The sequence below is a fragment of the Saimiri boliviensis genome, chromosome 3 (assembly GCF_048565385.1).
Source record: "Saimiri boliviensis isolate mSaiBol1 chromosome 3, mSaiBol1.pri, whole genome shotgun sequence".
In the NCBI taxonomy this organism is placed as follows: domain Eukaryota; kingdom Metazoa; phylum Chordata; class Mammalia; order Primates; family Cebidae; genus Saimiri; species Saimiri boliviensis.
Window position 1 is genome coordinate 107384686 of NC_133451.1, and position 17530 is coordinate 107402215.

Consider the following 17530-nt stretch of genomic DNA (forward strand, 5'->3'; position numbering starts at 1 on the left):
ATATTAGCATATATTAAAATTTTTATAGAACTACAAAAATGTGGTTTCAGAAATGTTTCTGGAACAATTGGTTGTCCTTATTAAAAAAAAGAAATTTGTCTTTTACCTCACAATGTATGGAAATGCTAAATTCGATTGGATTTTATATCTAAAATATTAAATATAAAACTATAAATGTCTTAGAAGAAAATCATGAAAGGACACCTCTATGTTTTTGAAAGAGTCAAATATTCTAAAAGTGTTAATCATACATTTTTTTAAAAAGGATAGTGTGTTGATATTGATTCTAAGGACATATATTTATCAAAACATACAATTATGAAAAGCAAAAAGGTAATCCACAGAATGGGAGAAGATATTTCCAATACATATATTCCATAGAACTTGTATGCAGAGTGTTTAAAAATTTATTTTAAACAAGTAGAAAATGTAATGGAAAACATAAGTGAAAGACTAAATAGCTACTTTATAAGAGGATATCCAAACACCCAGTAAACATATGAAGTGACTTCCATAGTCTACGGCCACACCACCCTGCAGGGTCGGGCCTGTTTAGTACTTGGATGGGAGACTTCCATTTCATTAGTTATAAAGGAGATGAAAATTAAAATTCCTATGTGATAGCAGTACACATCCACTAGAATGGTCAAAATAATGAAGACAGACAACGCTGAATAGTGGCAAATACATAGAGTAATGAGAATATCATACAAACCCTGGTGCAAATGTAAATTTGTAGAACCATTTTTGATAACCAGTAGGCAGCATTTGTTAACATCAACATATCCATAATCTAAAACCCAGCAATTTAATTCTAGATATATATTCATATATATTTACATATATATATAAATGCATACATATACAGATATATATTCATTTCTATTGAGACATACACACACATATATATATACACACATATATATGTTTATCGAAAGACAAGAATGTTTAAAGTAGTACAATTTAGAATAAAAATGAGAAACAACTCAAATGAATTATATCCAAACCAAAACAAAACAAAAACCTGTAATATAAGCAACTATGGACGTCTGCATCTCAATGATCAAAAAATCAACTACAAATATTTGCAATGTTATGAATCAGTCTCATAAAAATAAAGCCAGACACAAAGAGTACATACGATTCCATTTATATAGTCTGTGGTATAAATTTCAAGAGATTGGCTACCTTTAAGTTAATATCTAAATGGGCAAAAGAGGGGTTTCTGAGGTCCTGGTATTGTTTTGGTTCTTCGTGTATTAAGTTTGTGAAAGATCATGAAGCATATACTTATGACCTGTGTGCTACTTTTTATATATGTTATCCTTAAATTCAGAAGTGTGAAACGTATGCAACCTAGGCCCCAAAAAATCATTATAGGAACTTCTTTTGATTAAGTTATATTTTGGATATTTTTCCTTCCCAAAGGTTACCAGTGTGCTGAGTATTACATTAAATCAAATTATTTTCAACCAAACTGCCTCTGTATAAGAGCTACAATACCAAATACAGACTGCCTCCTTTACAGATGCCAATTTTATCAATTAAAGTATAATTATTAAATAAATAGAAACTAATAAAAATGAACATGTCTTTCTGTGTTTCATGAAATTTGTGTTATTACCTTAATCTGTAGATTGAACTTGTCCTAAGAAAATGTATTTATTTTGTCTTACACGTCAAAGCTCAAAATCAAATTCAGTTAATAAAACCAATATTGCTTTACCATACCACAAACTGCTCTGCATGGTTACTTATGCAATTCTTCTATTCCCAACAAATGAATCTATTATGCAAATATTTACTGAAAATCTGCTGTCTGCCAAACACACTACAAGGTATTGGGAATAAAAGGCAGAGAATAAGACAGTGGCCTCTTCAGGCTTGCATTCTACTAGAAGGAAACAGACACCAGGAAATTTCCCAAAGATCACTTATTATAATGACAATTGCACTAAAGATGGATTACAATGTCCTGAGCAGAGATGTACGAGAATAACTGAACAGTTTCTCTGAGACCAAACACTTTGAACTGCCACCTACAGAATCCATAGATACGAATTAAACCAGAAGAGGAGAGGAGTATTCTAAGCAGAGACCAAAAGTATCTTAAAGTCTAGTGGTTAAAAAAAAAGAATGATGAACGTGAAGATCAAAAGATTTCAGCATGTCAGGAATTCTAACAGTCAGTAGGTAATCAGCTGGAGCCTCCGTAGGGACGAGATCATGCAGAGTATGTAAAGTATGTTATTAAAATTTATTTTCTCCTAAAAACAAGGAAAGGCACTGAATAGATTTAAGCAGAGGAGCAACGGGATTGATTGACATATTGTTAATGTTGTCATCTCTCTGGCCACAATGCAGACAATGGTTAGTGAGTCAAATCCCACAGCTGCACGTAGACCAAAGAAGAAGCTATTACAGAAATTCAGGAAGAGAAAACTGGTATCTTGAAATTGATTGATTGTGTGGAGATCGCCATGTAATAGATGATTTTGAGAGATATTTAGAAAATAACGATTAATAGCTATGTTTGAGTTGTAGAGAAACTGTTGAGAAAAATCTTCCAGCTGGTACTGTGGATATATATTGATGTTGCTTATTAAGATAGGGTATATGGGGAAAAGAGATGGGATTCCACATTTAATTGCCTCATTAGCTGTGAAGCTTCCAGCGGAAGATGTTGAGCAGAGAGGCTGAGGCCCACACTGGCTGGTTAACCGACACATCACTGCCCTTTTTTTCTGGGCACACAGCTACCTCCATTTCTCATGGTTTTCTGCAGTTAGGTGGAGCTGTGTGGCTGAATTGTGGAATCTGGGCAGAAGCCTGGTTAATAACTGCCACACAGTCCTGTCCCCTCTGTTTCTGGTGACTGAGTGAGGAAGATGAATGGAAGTTTGAGTATGACAAGACAGAAGCCTGCCGTCAGTGGCTCTGCAAGGGGCAGAGGCCCTCTAACGATTCCTATGTGCTGCAAAGTGAGTGAGAAAGAAAATTCACAGTGTAAAAAGCAAAGCTGCTGAGACTTAGGGATTGTTTTCACAGCTATTAGTTTACGTTACCTAATGGAGAAACTGTTTCTGAAAGGGTGATGTGTCTGTAAAAAAAAGCAAAACAAAATACAAATAAACTCACATAATACTCATAAATGCCTGTGTGTGTGTGTGTGTGTGTGTGTGTATTTATATTTCATTTTGCTTTTTTTACAGTACTTATATTTTTTCAGTCAAAATCTAAGAAGTCACAATTTTGAGAGGTCAAAAATAAGAAAACTTGTAGACTTTTAAAAAATGGTGTCCTTTTGGGTACGTGATTAAAATATTTGTTAAACTTACCATCTTTTGGAACCTACTAAACCTATACCCACAGGGAAAGAAGTTGGAAAACAAAATCAATAGTGTGTTTTGGCTCCTGTTGGCCAGGTTTGGGTAGGTATTACAAGAAAGAATTGAGATGAGTAAAGATCAGTTAGTTTTCAAAGAAATAGAAAGTCCAGAAATGTAGGGTCTTGTTAAGTTCAAAAAACTGGCTGCTGCTACACAGATTCCAAACAGAAAAAGATAAGGAAGGAGTTGTGCCTGATGAAATCCCTTTAATACTTAGTCTAGTGATGTAGATCCAGCTATTGTTTACCTTCCACAAAGTGGTATCCGATCATCTTAAGATGGCTGCTATTCAAAGTGAAAGTCACAGAAGTGAGGAAGCATTAGAACAATATGTTAGAAGTACTTTTGAGATTGTTACTTGGACATAGAGTAGAAGCCTTTTGAGCTCTTAAGAAATTTGTATTGCAAAAAAATTAAAAAATGTAAGCAGGATTACATTTAAAAAATAACCCAAAACACAGCACCATGAAAACCAAATAGCATCCTTGGGATGTGGCAATTTAGGTGGCAGTGGTGAATTAGTGATTATTATTATTAGTGATTAATTAGTGATAGTTATTGGTCAAACGAGAGATAATGGAAGTCAGAATTTAGTTCCGATTTAGCAATTTAAGTTTGGTGAGGTAAAGAACTACAGATAGAGAACAGATAATTCCTTTGATAATTTTGACTGTGAAAGTAAAGTGTATATGTTGAAATGAGGTAAGAGAGTTTTATTTTTGCTCGTGTCTTTGTTACATAAGATCAGGCAATTTGAGCAGAATCAACAGCTAAATGGTATATTTCTATAGAGAAGCAATTTGAAGCTATAGAAGATTAAAAACTATAAATTAATAGCAAAGGCAAGAGAGCAGCTATACAAATAGAGAAGTTCTGGTCTCAGACATGAGGAGAAACACATCCTCTGCAATAAGCCAGAGAAGGATGCTGCAAACCATTTAGTCTTGAAGGATTTAGGTGCAGTTAAAACCATATTCCCTCCCTTGTGAAACATAAGTGCCCTACATTTCAATCTTCCAGACACAGGCTCTCCCCACCATTCCCAAGAAATATGACTGAGATAATAGAGAAGACCATCTCATAATCTCAATTTGGTTATCAAATCACAGTATTAATACTTTGGCAGATGCATTATTTTATTAAAAATAATAATCACCTACATTGATTAGCATTGGTGTTATTTACAGTACTGTCAATTTACATGCAATGACAATATCTCTTTAATCCTCCTAACAAACTCACAGACAAACATGTTTCTCACACACATATCAAAATCTGAATTTTAGAGAACTACCCTATGTTTTTCTTCCCAGTACACTAGTTTGATTTTTTTTAATAGTGGAGACTTTAGCTAAAATTGAATAGATGAAGTCGCACTTTCTATATGCCTCTCTTATATATTCACAGAGGCTATTCTGATTCGTGGTGATGAAATTTTTCAGTGCCTAAAATTCACTATTTACTGATGTTCTTCTATTATCAACCCATAAATCTGATTTCTCTCCTCTGCCCTTTTTCTGTTGCTCCTGTAATCCCTGTTCCAATAGTGTTGTGAAGTATTTTGACCAGTTTAAGTTCCATTTCACCAAACTGTGGTATTGATTTTTTCTTCCAGAAACCTCATCTCTCACCTTAAAATAACATTCAGCAAACCAATCTTTTGGAAAACTTATGAAAATATAGAAGAAAATGTGTTCTTAATGTTTTAGTTCTAGCCAAACCAATATCAGACAAATTCTTCATGCTGTAATTACTTTTTCTAGGACTACAGAAGGAAGAATGAATGGAAATAAATTGGAGGAAAAAAATGAAATTGGAAAGAAGGCTGTCTTATTATACATATCACAGACACTCTAGGTTTCAGGACTTCAAATTTAGAAAAAGATAAATATCACTTGTTCTCTCTAAAACATGTAGAGCAAAAATAATGAGCTCATGTCTATAAAAGTGCCATAGAATAGAAAAAATAATTAGAATTCTTTTTATAACTGGTCTTTAATGAATTATCACTGCATTTTAAAAGCAAAGTCACTTCAATGTTGTGTCATATAACTCTTTTAATTAATAATTGTTTTAATAAACATTTATTGCTTGCTATGTGTCACTTACGAAGGAATAAAACCAAATATCCGAGGACTTATATTTTAGTGAAGGAAACTAGAAAATAAAAATAAATTTGTAAATGTATGTAGAAAGTTCTGTATGAAAAATAAAGCAGAGGCCAGGTGCAGTGGTTTACACCTGTAACCTCAGCACTTTGGAAGGCTGAAGAGGGCAGATTGCCTGAGGTCAGGAGTTTGATACCAGCCTGACCAACATGGTAAAACACAAATATTAGCTGGGTATGGTGGCACACATCTATAGTCCCAGCTACTTGGCTGAAGCAGGAGAATCGCTTGAATCTGGGAGGCAGAGATTGCAGTGAGCCAGGATTACACCACTGCACTCTAGCCTAAGTGACAGAGCAAGACTCTGCCAAAAAAAAAAAAAAAAAAAAAAAAAAGCAGAAAAAGCATATAGAATGTATAAGCCACTTTATAGATAGGTTGTAAAGAAAAACTAACAGATATTTTGAGCAAACAAGAGAAAGGACGAGGCTCACAGGTATCTTGAGGAAAAGCATTCCAGGAAGAGTCAATGGCGAGTTCACAGGCCCAGAAAATGCAGTTGCTGATGTACACAAACAGCCATGATGGGCACAAATTAGAAAGGGTGAGAGGAAACAATTTAGAAGAAGTAAACGATATTGAGTAGCAAGATAACATTGTGTTTTGTAAGCCTAGTGTAGACTTTGCATCAACTTCTGAATGTGGCAGGGAGCTTTAGGGGTTGCATACAAAACTGTGATCTCATTTTTCTTACTTCCTAAGAGGATTATTGTGGCTGCTGAGTTGAGAAAATGATGGTTGAAACGGGAGGTTTAAGAAGGGAAGCAGGAAGACCAGTTAATAAGGGCCTCCAGCAATCAGGAAAGAAGTTAATGGTGTCTTGAGGAGTGGAAATTCTGAAGAACTTATTCTGGGAACATTCTGAAGGCATAGCTGATAGGGAATGTGAGAAACAGAGACGATCAATGACTCGTATATCTGGGTCTGGGGAAGGTGAAGTATGGACTTGTTTTTTATGGAAGTGGAGAAGACTGTAGAAGGTGCAGCTTCCTGGGACAACACTGGGTCTACAGACTGATAGGTGTTAACTCTAAGAGGTCTCAAAAACATGTTGAATATCCTTAGGATACATGAGTCTGGATTATTTCAGAGGAAGATTCTAGACTGGAGAGATGAATTTGAAGTCATCAGCTGATAGATGATATTTCCAACCATGAGATTAGAGGTTAGTTACTATGAAAGTTAAGGACAAGGAATACAATGGTAAAACATTACATGACTAAGCAAGAATGAGCAAGGGGATTTAGAAAGGCACAGCCAGGGAACTGGTAGAAAAACCATGAGGATGAGACTTCCTGAATCCAAGGAAAGAATGTGAGGCAGAAAGAAAGGGATGACTGACTATCAAATATTGCTCACGAATGGAGCAAGGATACAATGCCTTGCAAGACCGTAATTAATGATCTCTCAATTTGGGACTCTTTACCTCATTTACTGGCTTTTGTTCATTCACACTTGTTCAACTGTCATTTCAGGTAAAAACACTTCCTTTACTGTCCCATTTGCCTGGAATGTTTTTGCCCCAAATGACTTACTTCCTCAACTCTTTCAAGTTTTAACTGAAATGTTACCTTCTCAATGTAAAGCCTCCACTGAAAATTCACCACCCCTGCCACATTCCTGGAATTTCTCACATGATTAATTATTCTCTATAGGATGTCTCGCTTCAAAAATACCTTATATTCCATTTATTTATCTAATTAGTATCTATCTTCCTGCATCAGAATAAAACTACACTAGATTTTTACCTATTATATTCACTGCTAGATCCTAGTGTCTACAAGGTAACTGTAGTGGGGTCTCAAAATCATGTGACACAAAATAAATGAGAACTAAGCATTGGATTTAGCAATCAGGAGAACAATGCTCTGGCATGACTGATCTCCATGGAGTGTTGAATACAAGGAGGTGATTACAAGGGATTTAAGATAAAATGATAGGAGAGTAACTGGAGGTGATTATACAACTCTTTTATACAAATATACTATTAAAAAAGCAATAAATAGATGGCTGTCAATAATGTAGAATCAAATTAGGGTATATTTGTTTTTATTTTTATTCTTGTTTGATTATTGTAAGATTGGGATAAAACCATTTGAAAGTGAAAAAAAATGATTCAGAAGAGATTAAAGAAAAAAAACTTTTAGAGTGATAACCTTCTCTCAAAAAGGTGAGGGGGGCTATGATCCAGAATACACCAAATGCTTTGGCCTAAGAAACATGGACAATTCATCCATAATAAAAGGAGAAAAAGCAGGGATTGTGCACATTGATGCAGAGAAGTTATCAGATGAGTAATGAAAATTTATGGAAATGGACTTCTGATCATTTCTAATTTTTCCCTAAAATAGAAAGTAATTTTTAATTCTATGGATAGAAATAGTGTTGGAAGTTTGGTAAGAAAAAGTTATGATATAGTAACCAACCAGGATATGTAGAATAGTGAATGCTTCAGACTATAAGCCAGCAAATTATGGCTCTCAGGCTAAATATAGGCCCTCATGTGTTTTTGTAAATAAAGTTTTATTGGAATAAAGAATATGTAAATGATGGGCATTTATTTACATATTTCTATTATTGTTCTTGCACTATGAAGGTAGAGGAAGTGGTTTCAACAGAAACCTCATGGCACATAAAATTTCACATATTCAGCTACGTGCAGTTGTTCAAACCCGTAATCCCAGCTAATGAAATGGCTTACACCTGTAATCTCAGCTACTTGGGTGGCTGAGGCAGGAGGATCACTTGAGCCCAGGAGATTGAGACCAGATTGAGCAACATAGTCAGACCTCCATCTTAAAAAGAAAAGAAAAGGAAAAAAAAAAACTTACATTTTTGCTGTTTGGTCATTTACAGTAAAAAGATTACCAGCCCTGTTCTAGAAAAATGGAGTAAGTTTATTGGGGTTCTGAGTGCTCACCTAAACTTAGGTGAGTCTCAGTGTGTATTTAATGCCAGCCACATTTTTCTATGCAGGTTCAGGTGTGGAGGAATAGGCAGACACCTGAATTAAATCAAGGTTGGCATCTTACCATGCTTGTTTGAGGAAAATAGAGGGTCAACGGAGTTGAAGATTTGCCAAGGAAGTTTTCACAATGATGAACTTGCACTGTAAACTAGTTATTGGGGGAAACTAAGGACATAAGAAGAGTGAAAGACTGTAGGAGATAAATAGATATGTGATCCTCATGGAGTAAGAAAGCTGGAAACAGTTGATGGAAGTTGGAAATCAAATACCTAAAATTTAGATTATACATGGTTTGCAATTATTAGAAATTGTGAGTTTTTATGATTTCAGTGGCTGGATGGGATAGGGTCAAACCCATTGGAGGAGAAGAGACAAAGACCAGCCTCCACCACTGACTTGTCAAGGTATTTACATTAATATCTGAAGTCTCTTCTTGGCTTAGCAGAAACTCCTCTTGTTATTTCAAGCATAAATTTTATACTTCTATAAATCAATAGGTATTCTGTTCAGAGAAATGTGAATGGTACCTGATGATGCTTGGATATTAGGTAGCAGATGTTAAAAAACCAAGGGGAAAATTCTTAAGCTTTTTTGTGTCAACTTGTATAAACAGCATAACTTAGATGTTATAGATGTGATTTTCATATAATTTGCATTTATCACATTGTTAGCTCTAACCTACTTTGTGTACTACTTACAAGTTACGATCTAGACAGCTTAGAAAATATAATTACTTTTAAATCATGGAAGTGTCATTCAGGAAAATTATTGTCCTGTTAAGTTTCATTCATATGCCAAGGACACTCAGTTCTTACTTAGGATGCTGCATTTCTTTCTCAAAGAACAGATCTCACCCTATGCAAAAATAAAATATTAGTACTAAGAAAGATGAATAATATAGTAATCATGGTGAACATTGTGTAAAGGAAAACAAATGTAGTTTATAACTTGAAAGACAGGGTAACTGTGTAGATTTGGCTAGGTCATTAAGTGTGGACATGGATGGAATGGTATGGAGATAGTATTTCTAGCTTGTGTTAAAGTAATTGGCTGACTTATTCATGCATTCCTTTAAATGTTGTTAGTATTTCTTAAAACTCACTCCTTGTTTCTGGGAATTCTCTTTATATAAAAGGCCAGACTGACAATATCTTTCCTTTTGAGAAAGGTGATTAATAGATTAATTAATAGATAAAAAGGTTTCTATAAAAATTAATAGACGTCAGAGTTAAAAAACTTTAAAAGACCAGAAAAAAAAAGTGCTATTTCTCCATGCTCATTTACTAGAAAATACAAAATAATTTCATGTGTATTTTTAGCAGATGAATGGGTAAGCCTTCACTGGCATGTCAACTAATATATCAGCCAAAATGGTAATGTTAATTTTTTGTGACAAGCTGTATAAATATTTCAGAGCAAAGAAGTACCAATATTATCTGGACATGCCAAAAAATCTAGAGAGAAAGAAAAAACAAAAAATCTGGTGCTTACACACACATAGTATCATAAGTGATACCAAAAAAGTACCTCTGCTCCATCTTTCCATGCCATAATTTTTGGATTTATCACAGTTGGATTTATCTTCTAATATTATATTTCTATCAGAATGGCTCTCAAGAGACAAAAATAATTGTTGAAAAAAGTAAAAAAGCAAACACTGCAACACATCTCTAAAGACAAAAATAGTTCTCATTTTTAAATCAGAGCAGTGTTGTTGGGTAGCTGAATGGGATCAGCTCCTCCGTCAGTGGGTTCCAGGTTCTCGGAGACTATAGAGTGTTCTCTTTAGTGTTCTAAAACCTGGACATTGCACACTTGCTCAGGTATCTGGAGCGGAGGGCAGAGAACCCTGAGAAAACCAGTATGTGCACTCTCAATTATTTTTTATGTATTTTTCATCTAACAGCCTGTTATTTCTTGGTCTAATTTGGAGTTTTTGTAGATTTTACTTTAAAAGATTTTTTCCCACATGAACATTAAGAGATTCCAATAACATTGTTCTTTCCTTTCTCTCTATTACTCAAAGAATAATAGCAGAATTAGTTGGATTTAAACTTATCAGCTACTTTTCTCCTATTTTTTAATTTTCCCGTTGTTTATTTTTAATATTTTGTTTGATATTTCCAAATATCTGTAAAAGATTTCACAGATCAGCAATACAGTGGTCAAAATGATATTATTTCATTTAATATTTTATTTCATGATTCATTTAATAGTTAATTTAAGAATTGCTTTATTTCATTTTTAAATTGTTTTCAATTTTATATTGCTAACCTGTGATGGATTTTTGTGGTAAAGAGCCAAATAACCTAAAATAATCAAAAAGGGAAAATGTTTTTTGTAAGAAGAAATTCAAGGTTGCAGACCTATTTAAGAAAGTAAAAACATTTATATTTGAGCTAGAAGCATTTTACACAGATTTGCCTGCAGTGACTTAAAACTTAATCTTTTATCCAAAAACCTCACAGAAAACCAAACAGAACTTCTTCAAGCTATTATAGTACAGTTTAAGTTTCATGGTGGTCATTATATTTCTGCTAGCAGGTTGCCCAAATGAAGTATCTTTTAAAATCACCTGTTTCTATTTAGACTAAGGCAAATAAATAAATAAAACAAATATTTACTTGTTCTTTGAAGAAATCTCATATTTTTAAGTTTTAATGTGAAGAATGAAATTATTTACATCCAAGTTAGAGCTGATCTACATATATCTTATTCTTGAAGTGAGTAATTTCCTTAGGCATAACGCTAACCTTAAAATTCTCAACAGGAAATTACTTGCTTTAATGATAAAATGAGCATTTTTACAAAGAGAAATGGACTTTTTACTTTTAAAAAATTATAATAATCTTATAATAACCCATTTTCTTAAAAGCATGTATTAAAAAATTGTTCATATTCATATTGCATAGTATACAAATATTTACTATGTTGCTGCTCTTATAAGAATTCATAGACACTGAATTATGAATATATTAATTATCATTTAATAATAGATAGAAGATAACTTTATTTTCTTAAAAATTACTTTTAGAGACATAATTAAAATACTTTGCCCAGATCTACTTATAATTATTGTAGATATTTCTAACATAAGTCCAGTAATATGTAAGTAGAAACTAATATAATTCCTTAAGCCTCATGAAAATTAGTATTTTTACTGGTAACTATCTTATTATTTTTAAATTGCCATAACTTCTAGTTTGGCCAGAAGAAATCAGATCTGAAACATACAAAGCCTAGAAAAAAAAAAAAAATATATATATATATATACATTTAAATTTCATTACTCTCACCTTTGTATTTTGAAGCAAACCAAGAAATCATTTTTCTTTCTGAATTGCATTAGGCTTTTTTTTCTCTGTTAGTTTGTGAAGTACTAAAGGAAACATAAAACAGCAGAGATCAGACAAGAAAATGGCAGAACTTGGAAAAAGTTATTTTCTAAATAAAATAACCTCCAAAGTTTTTAGTTCCTCTATCTAGAATTCTGGTACTGAATATTTATGCACAGAATTTTCATTGAATTTTGAAGTCTTAGTTCAGCTCAGCTGAAGTAAGAATCTTAAAGGGATGGCATCTATTCCACTTGAAAAGAATTCACACACATAGGAAAGAGGAATAAACAAAACAAAAAAGAAAAAAACAAATACACTGCAGAAGCTAATCATAAGTACACAAAGTACACAAGTGTATTTATTACATTTTGCAAGCACTTTGTTCTACATTTCAAAAACGCCACCATCAAGCTGTTGGCACATTTATGTACAAAACAGATTAATTGTAATGCCTGCTACAAAGCACTCTGTGAAAATACAAACTCTAATACCAGAAATGAAAGTCCAAAGTGTCAACATCATTACATAAGTTGAAAAGACAGTTTTAGAAATCATCGCAAACTGTTAAGACACGGAACTGAAACACTATAATATAGAATTTAAAGAAGCCCATTAATACTTTTGCTGAATATCTGTAATACTGCGTATATCAGAAAAATGTTGAACCAGTAAGATAATCTAAGTGTAAAAAAAGGAAGCAAAATGAACCCCAAATTAATTAAATAATACTACAGAATGCATAATCATGCCACAGATAACTCTAGTAATACCCCCTCCCTACAACAAGAACTTGTAAAATTACTGATGATGCATGACTAGTCGTTGTACAAAGATTGTTTCACTCAATAAATTTTATTAGAAATGCAGTTACACTGAGAAAGGATTTCACAATGGTCAAATCAGTGCACAATACTACCTAGTTTTATACACTGACAAAAATGTCTTGTCAGGCTACATCATTTTAATAGACACTTTACAGCATTCTTGTAGCATTAGAAATAATCAAAATAAGAGAGTCAATGTTAAAACAAACACCAAATTTGGTCCAATAATACCGATTGCTTTTTTTTTTTAAATTCCTTTGATACAGGTACATTTTATAAATGAATATGAATGAATATTCAGTTAAAATGACTTACTTGAAATAAAAACACAAATATATCACTACACTTCCAAACAATACATTCTATAGGTGCCTCTGACCACACTTTAGAAAACACTACAGGTAAACCAACATACATTGGAAGGCTGCAAGCAAAGCTATTATATTAATGGAAGCCTTTTCAAATATATCATACACATTTTAGGAATAGTTTACAGAGGTGCAATCCATTAAAACTTTTAAAGTAGGTAAAACAACTTCCGAGGGGTTAGTGTGCTTATTTGTAATAAACCACCTTCATAAAGGTAATTAATTTTCCACATTAGCATATTAAAAGTTCCAATCCAGCCACTTCTTAAATCACAAAGAGATCATTCTCCAATAGTCTACAGTAGTTATTTCCATTAAAATTGTCTCTATATACTAAACTTTAAAAGGTAAGCCTGGTGTCACAATCTTAGAAAGGCAACTAGCCATGCATTAGCATTACTGTTTCTACATGCTCACAACATAAACATGAGTCATCTGAGAGAAATACCTTTTAAGAACATCAAGAAAAAGTACAATGTTAACAAAGATAAGAAGCACTTTTTTTTTTAAACCTACTCTTACAAATTTAGAAATTGCACCTTAGATTGATGAAAACATGAACCTGGGCCTACAGTAACATGGCCACTGATCTTCAGACAAGATTTCCATATTTCAAGAGTCATCGTGATGTCATCTCTGTCTATTGTTTCATAATGTACAATGGTCCCTTTGAAGGTTACCTGTAGTTAAACTAGTTACCGAAATCACAACTAAAGAGTATAAAAAGCTATTTCTTTTTAAAACATAAGAAATAATGCAAAAGGTGTTATGTATAACACATGGGAAATGATTAGAAATCAAACAGATCTTTGCATTTGACAATGTTAGTGTCTTCAATCTTACAGAACTAGTAAATGAGTTTGAGAAATTTCAAAAAAAAAAAAAAAGGCTGGATAGGAGCTTGTAGAAAAGATTTGATTACATCAATTTAATAAATTGGGAAATTAAGTGCCAAACAACAAAGAATTGTACTCAGGTGATTCATAAGTCACCTTACATATCATTGATGAGAAGCACTTTCATTTTGTTTTTTAAAGGTTGGATGGTTGGATGGCCCTTAGTTAAACACCAATGCATTCAAATGGTAGGAAGAACAGGAAGATGCATTTATGTGTATGCATTGAGCCGCTCTTTGGAGCGAGTAGAGTGGATGTCATGAAGCTCTTGCTCTTCCTTCGACTTGATGTCTTCATACTTCTGCATCCGGCAGGCATCTTTCACATAGGCCCAGTTGGCAGACAGAACCATAAGGTAGTGAACCTAATCAAAGACAAAAATAACGTATATCAGAAGTTTGTTCAGTGTCTTCATTACACCTTGCTGTCTGGAAAGAAGTCTTCAAATTTTAGGTCTTTACAGGAAATGTTTACATATGAAATGGAACCCAAATTTTGTTAATAATAAAAACAATATAAAATACGTTTTTCACTCCTCCAACAATATCCCACCATATTCTTGGCAGCCTTTTTTTGAGTATCTCTTTCTTTTCTTTTTCAGTTCTGAAGTAATCCAAGACTCATTATTGATCATTATGGGATGTTTCCTGCCCAATGTGTTCTCATTTGCCCAAACCATAAACTATACATTCCATGTTCATTATCTATGTTTTATAATCCATAATCAGAAATATTCTCACATACCCTTTGTGCCTAATTGATTTGAATTAACTGGAAAATCTATTACACCAATTAAACAGAGATCATGGAAACCCCCAAATATAACTGTGGATTTATCAGGTTAATTTTCCCTTTAATGAATTTTGTAGTTTCTTTTCCATTATAAACTATAAGAGATAAAATACTGTGTAATATGGATTTTTTATATTTATATACATTCACAACAATTAGAATAGTGACATTTTCAAAACAGAAGGTCCTGTTTTGTTTTGAGTAATGAAGATGCTGAAGAAATAAAGCCCCTTTATTTGATTTGAATTGACTCAGCAAAGAAAACCCAAAAAAACAAAAAACAAAAATAAATGCTTATTTGTTTGTTATCTTTTTTTCCCTCTTGGTTCACAGGGTAGATAAAGCAGTTTTCCACATGATGAATTTTGATGAATAGAAAAGAGAAACTAAGTTGCCAGTGAATTACTTTCTCTGAGTTTTAAAGGGTGGGCAATATTTTAACCCCACATTCAGAAAAATAGAATCCTAAGATTTTGATCGGTAGTAAAGAGTACATTGAAGGAGGCAGGCTGGTTCTAGAAAAGTACAGATGGATATAGAGAATGAAATAGCAATTCTAAATAGTGAATATTGTGGCATGTTCTGGTAGTCCACAAGTAGCAAAAAACACAATAATTTTGACACAAAGATGTAGGAAAAAAGATGCATATCACTATAAATAACCTATTTTTAGAACTTTCTATTTCCTCTGAAGTTTAGAACTTTGTTTAAGAACATAGTAAGCCACCTGAAAGCAGGGGATGTGAGTTACATTCTTGTACATTATGGCATTTACGTAGTGAAAGCTTAATCACTATGCATACATATATGGATTACATCAGGCTTATACACAAAACAAAGTTTATGTGTTTTTTGTTGCTCTAAAATATCAAGTGCTGTGGAGAGTGCTTAGTATGTAGTAGATATACAAAATAATTGCCAAATAAATGAATATAGTTTTCAATATTCAAAAACTTTCCATGATATCTGAGAAAATGTGGCCCCCAAATTATTAAATGTGTATGAGTGATGTTGAGTACAGTATCTCACGCCTGTAATCCCAGTACTTTGGGAGGCTGAGGCAGATGGATCACTGGAGGTCAGGAGTTCGAGATCAGCCTGGCCAACATGGTGAAAACCCATCTCTACTAAAAATACAAAAAAATCAAAAATACAAAAGTCAGCTGGGTGTGACAGCATGTGCCTGTAATCCTAGTAAGTCGGAGGCTGAGGCAGAAGAGTTGATTCAACATGCAGTGAACTGAGATCACACCAGTGAACTCCAGCTTGAGCAACAAAGTGAGACTCTGCCTCAAAAAAAAAAAAAAAAAAAGAAAAAAAAAATCTGTTTATCTATCTATGCATGAGTGAAATACTGAAAGGAAATTCAAGGTCACTCCAGTTCAGAAACAGGTGCTACCTCATGGGTCTTACAGGCATTTCATCTGGTCCTAAGGGGAAGACAAGCTGAGGGCTTATTAGCGCCCCTCGCTGGGTGAACAGTGCTTACTGGAATCTGGTGCAGTGCCACACTGACTGACTTTGTCAGCATGTAGGACTTCCTAACTTCTCTACAAAATAATGGAGTAGAACAGAGTAAGTTCTTAATAAATATTATCACTTATATTACAATTAAAATTCTTAAATTCTTAATATTAAGGTTTTAAGAAATATTATTAATAATAAAACCTGCTTTATTATTCCTGGTACTAGCAGTAGTTATATTTTACCTGCCTCCTAAGACCTACACTAATATCAGAGCTAATAAATTGGAAATACTTAGGTCAATCATTTAAGCTACTATGGAGTTTTGTGATGACTCTAGATAGAGAAAATAACCCCCAAAGAATGCTTAGTACTTGAAAAAATAATCTTCTAAACTTTCTGCTTTAAATAAAATTTATGTACAGCTTTAAGTATATGTGAAGCATAGACTGCTTAAGAAATGCGTAATATATGATTTTCTAACAGATCAAAATCGTTGATTTGTTTTCAGACTAAGTATTTTCAGGGAAATTTAAATAGGTATTTTTCACTAGTGTATACCTAAATTTTTAGGCAGAATTTTATATGCACATCTATGTAGCGAATACAAACAAATGTTTATTATACTCCAATTTTTAAAAGATGCTCGAATAGACTTCTTGTACCTAGGTATATATTGCTCATACATACCCATGCCATTAAAAATGTTTGACAGTGTGAGAATGTGTGTATGAACACGAAGGTACATGTTTCCTCTGATGTCACAGCCAGCATGTTTCCTCCTAAGGACCATAAATGTTTGCCAGAACTTGTTGATCCTTCCCCAAGGCACAGGTTAGCATTAATTTTAGGTTAAGAATATAAGGCCTTTGCTTCTTGTTCTATTTTAATCCCTCCAATTAATCAACCAACATGATCTTTATCAGGCATCTCACATTCTGAAACAAAATTTCTATATAGAGGTTTCTTGTAACTATATCTAAAAGATCGAGTGATGTTAAAGTAATAAAACATTTGATAATTCATGTCAATACTGACATAGTCAGTTTTATTAAATATACATGTATGTCATTTTAATAAAACAAATTAAATACAAAATATTTATGAAATCACTAACTGGTCTGACATGGTTTATTAGCACATTAGCATTTTCTCATCATTCTTATTTTTAGTCTTTGACAAGAGAAAAAACATTCTTTTTTTTTTTTAATAAAGTGTTTCTTTCACCAACATATAAGGTAGGTATTGACACCATAAGGAAAAGCAATAAATAAATTCCAATTCGTTCATCATCTTTCCATACTGACTGAGCTGTCACAGTTG

General features: G+C 33.2%; 1 protein-coding gene across 2 annotated transcripts in view; it reads right to left on the bottom strand.

Moving 5' to 3' along the window:
• Positions 1-12195: 12195 nt before the first annotated feature.
• Positions 12196-17530, bottom strand: part of GPM6A (glycoprotein M6A) — a 367742-nt gene continuing 362407 nt past the window's right edge. For both annotated transcript variants that reach the window (XM_010344430.3, XM_003933867.4), the window contains exon 7: positions 12196-14315. In XM_010344430.3, the coding sequence (XP_010342732.1) occupies positions 14163-14315 (153 nt within the window). In that variant the 3' untranslated portion in view covers positions 12196-14162. The remainder of the gene's footprint in view (positions 14316-17530) is intronic.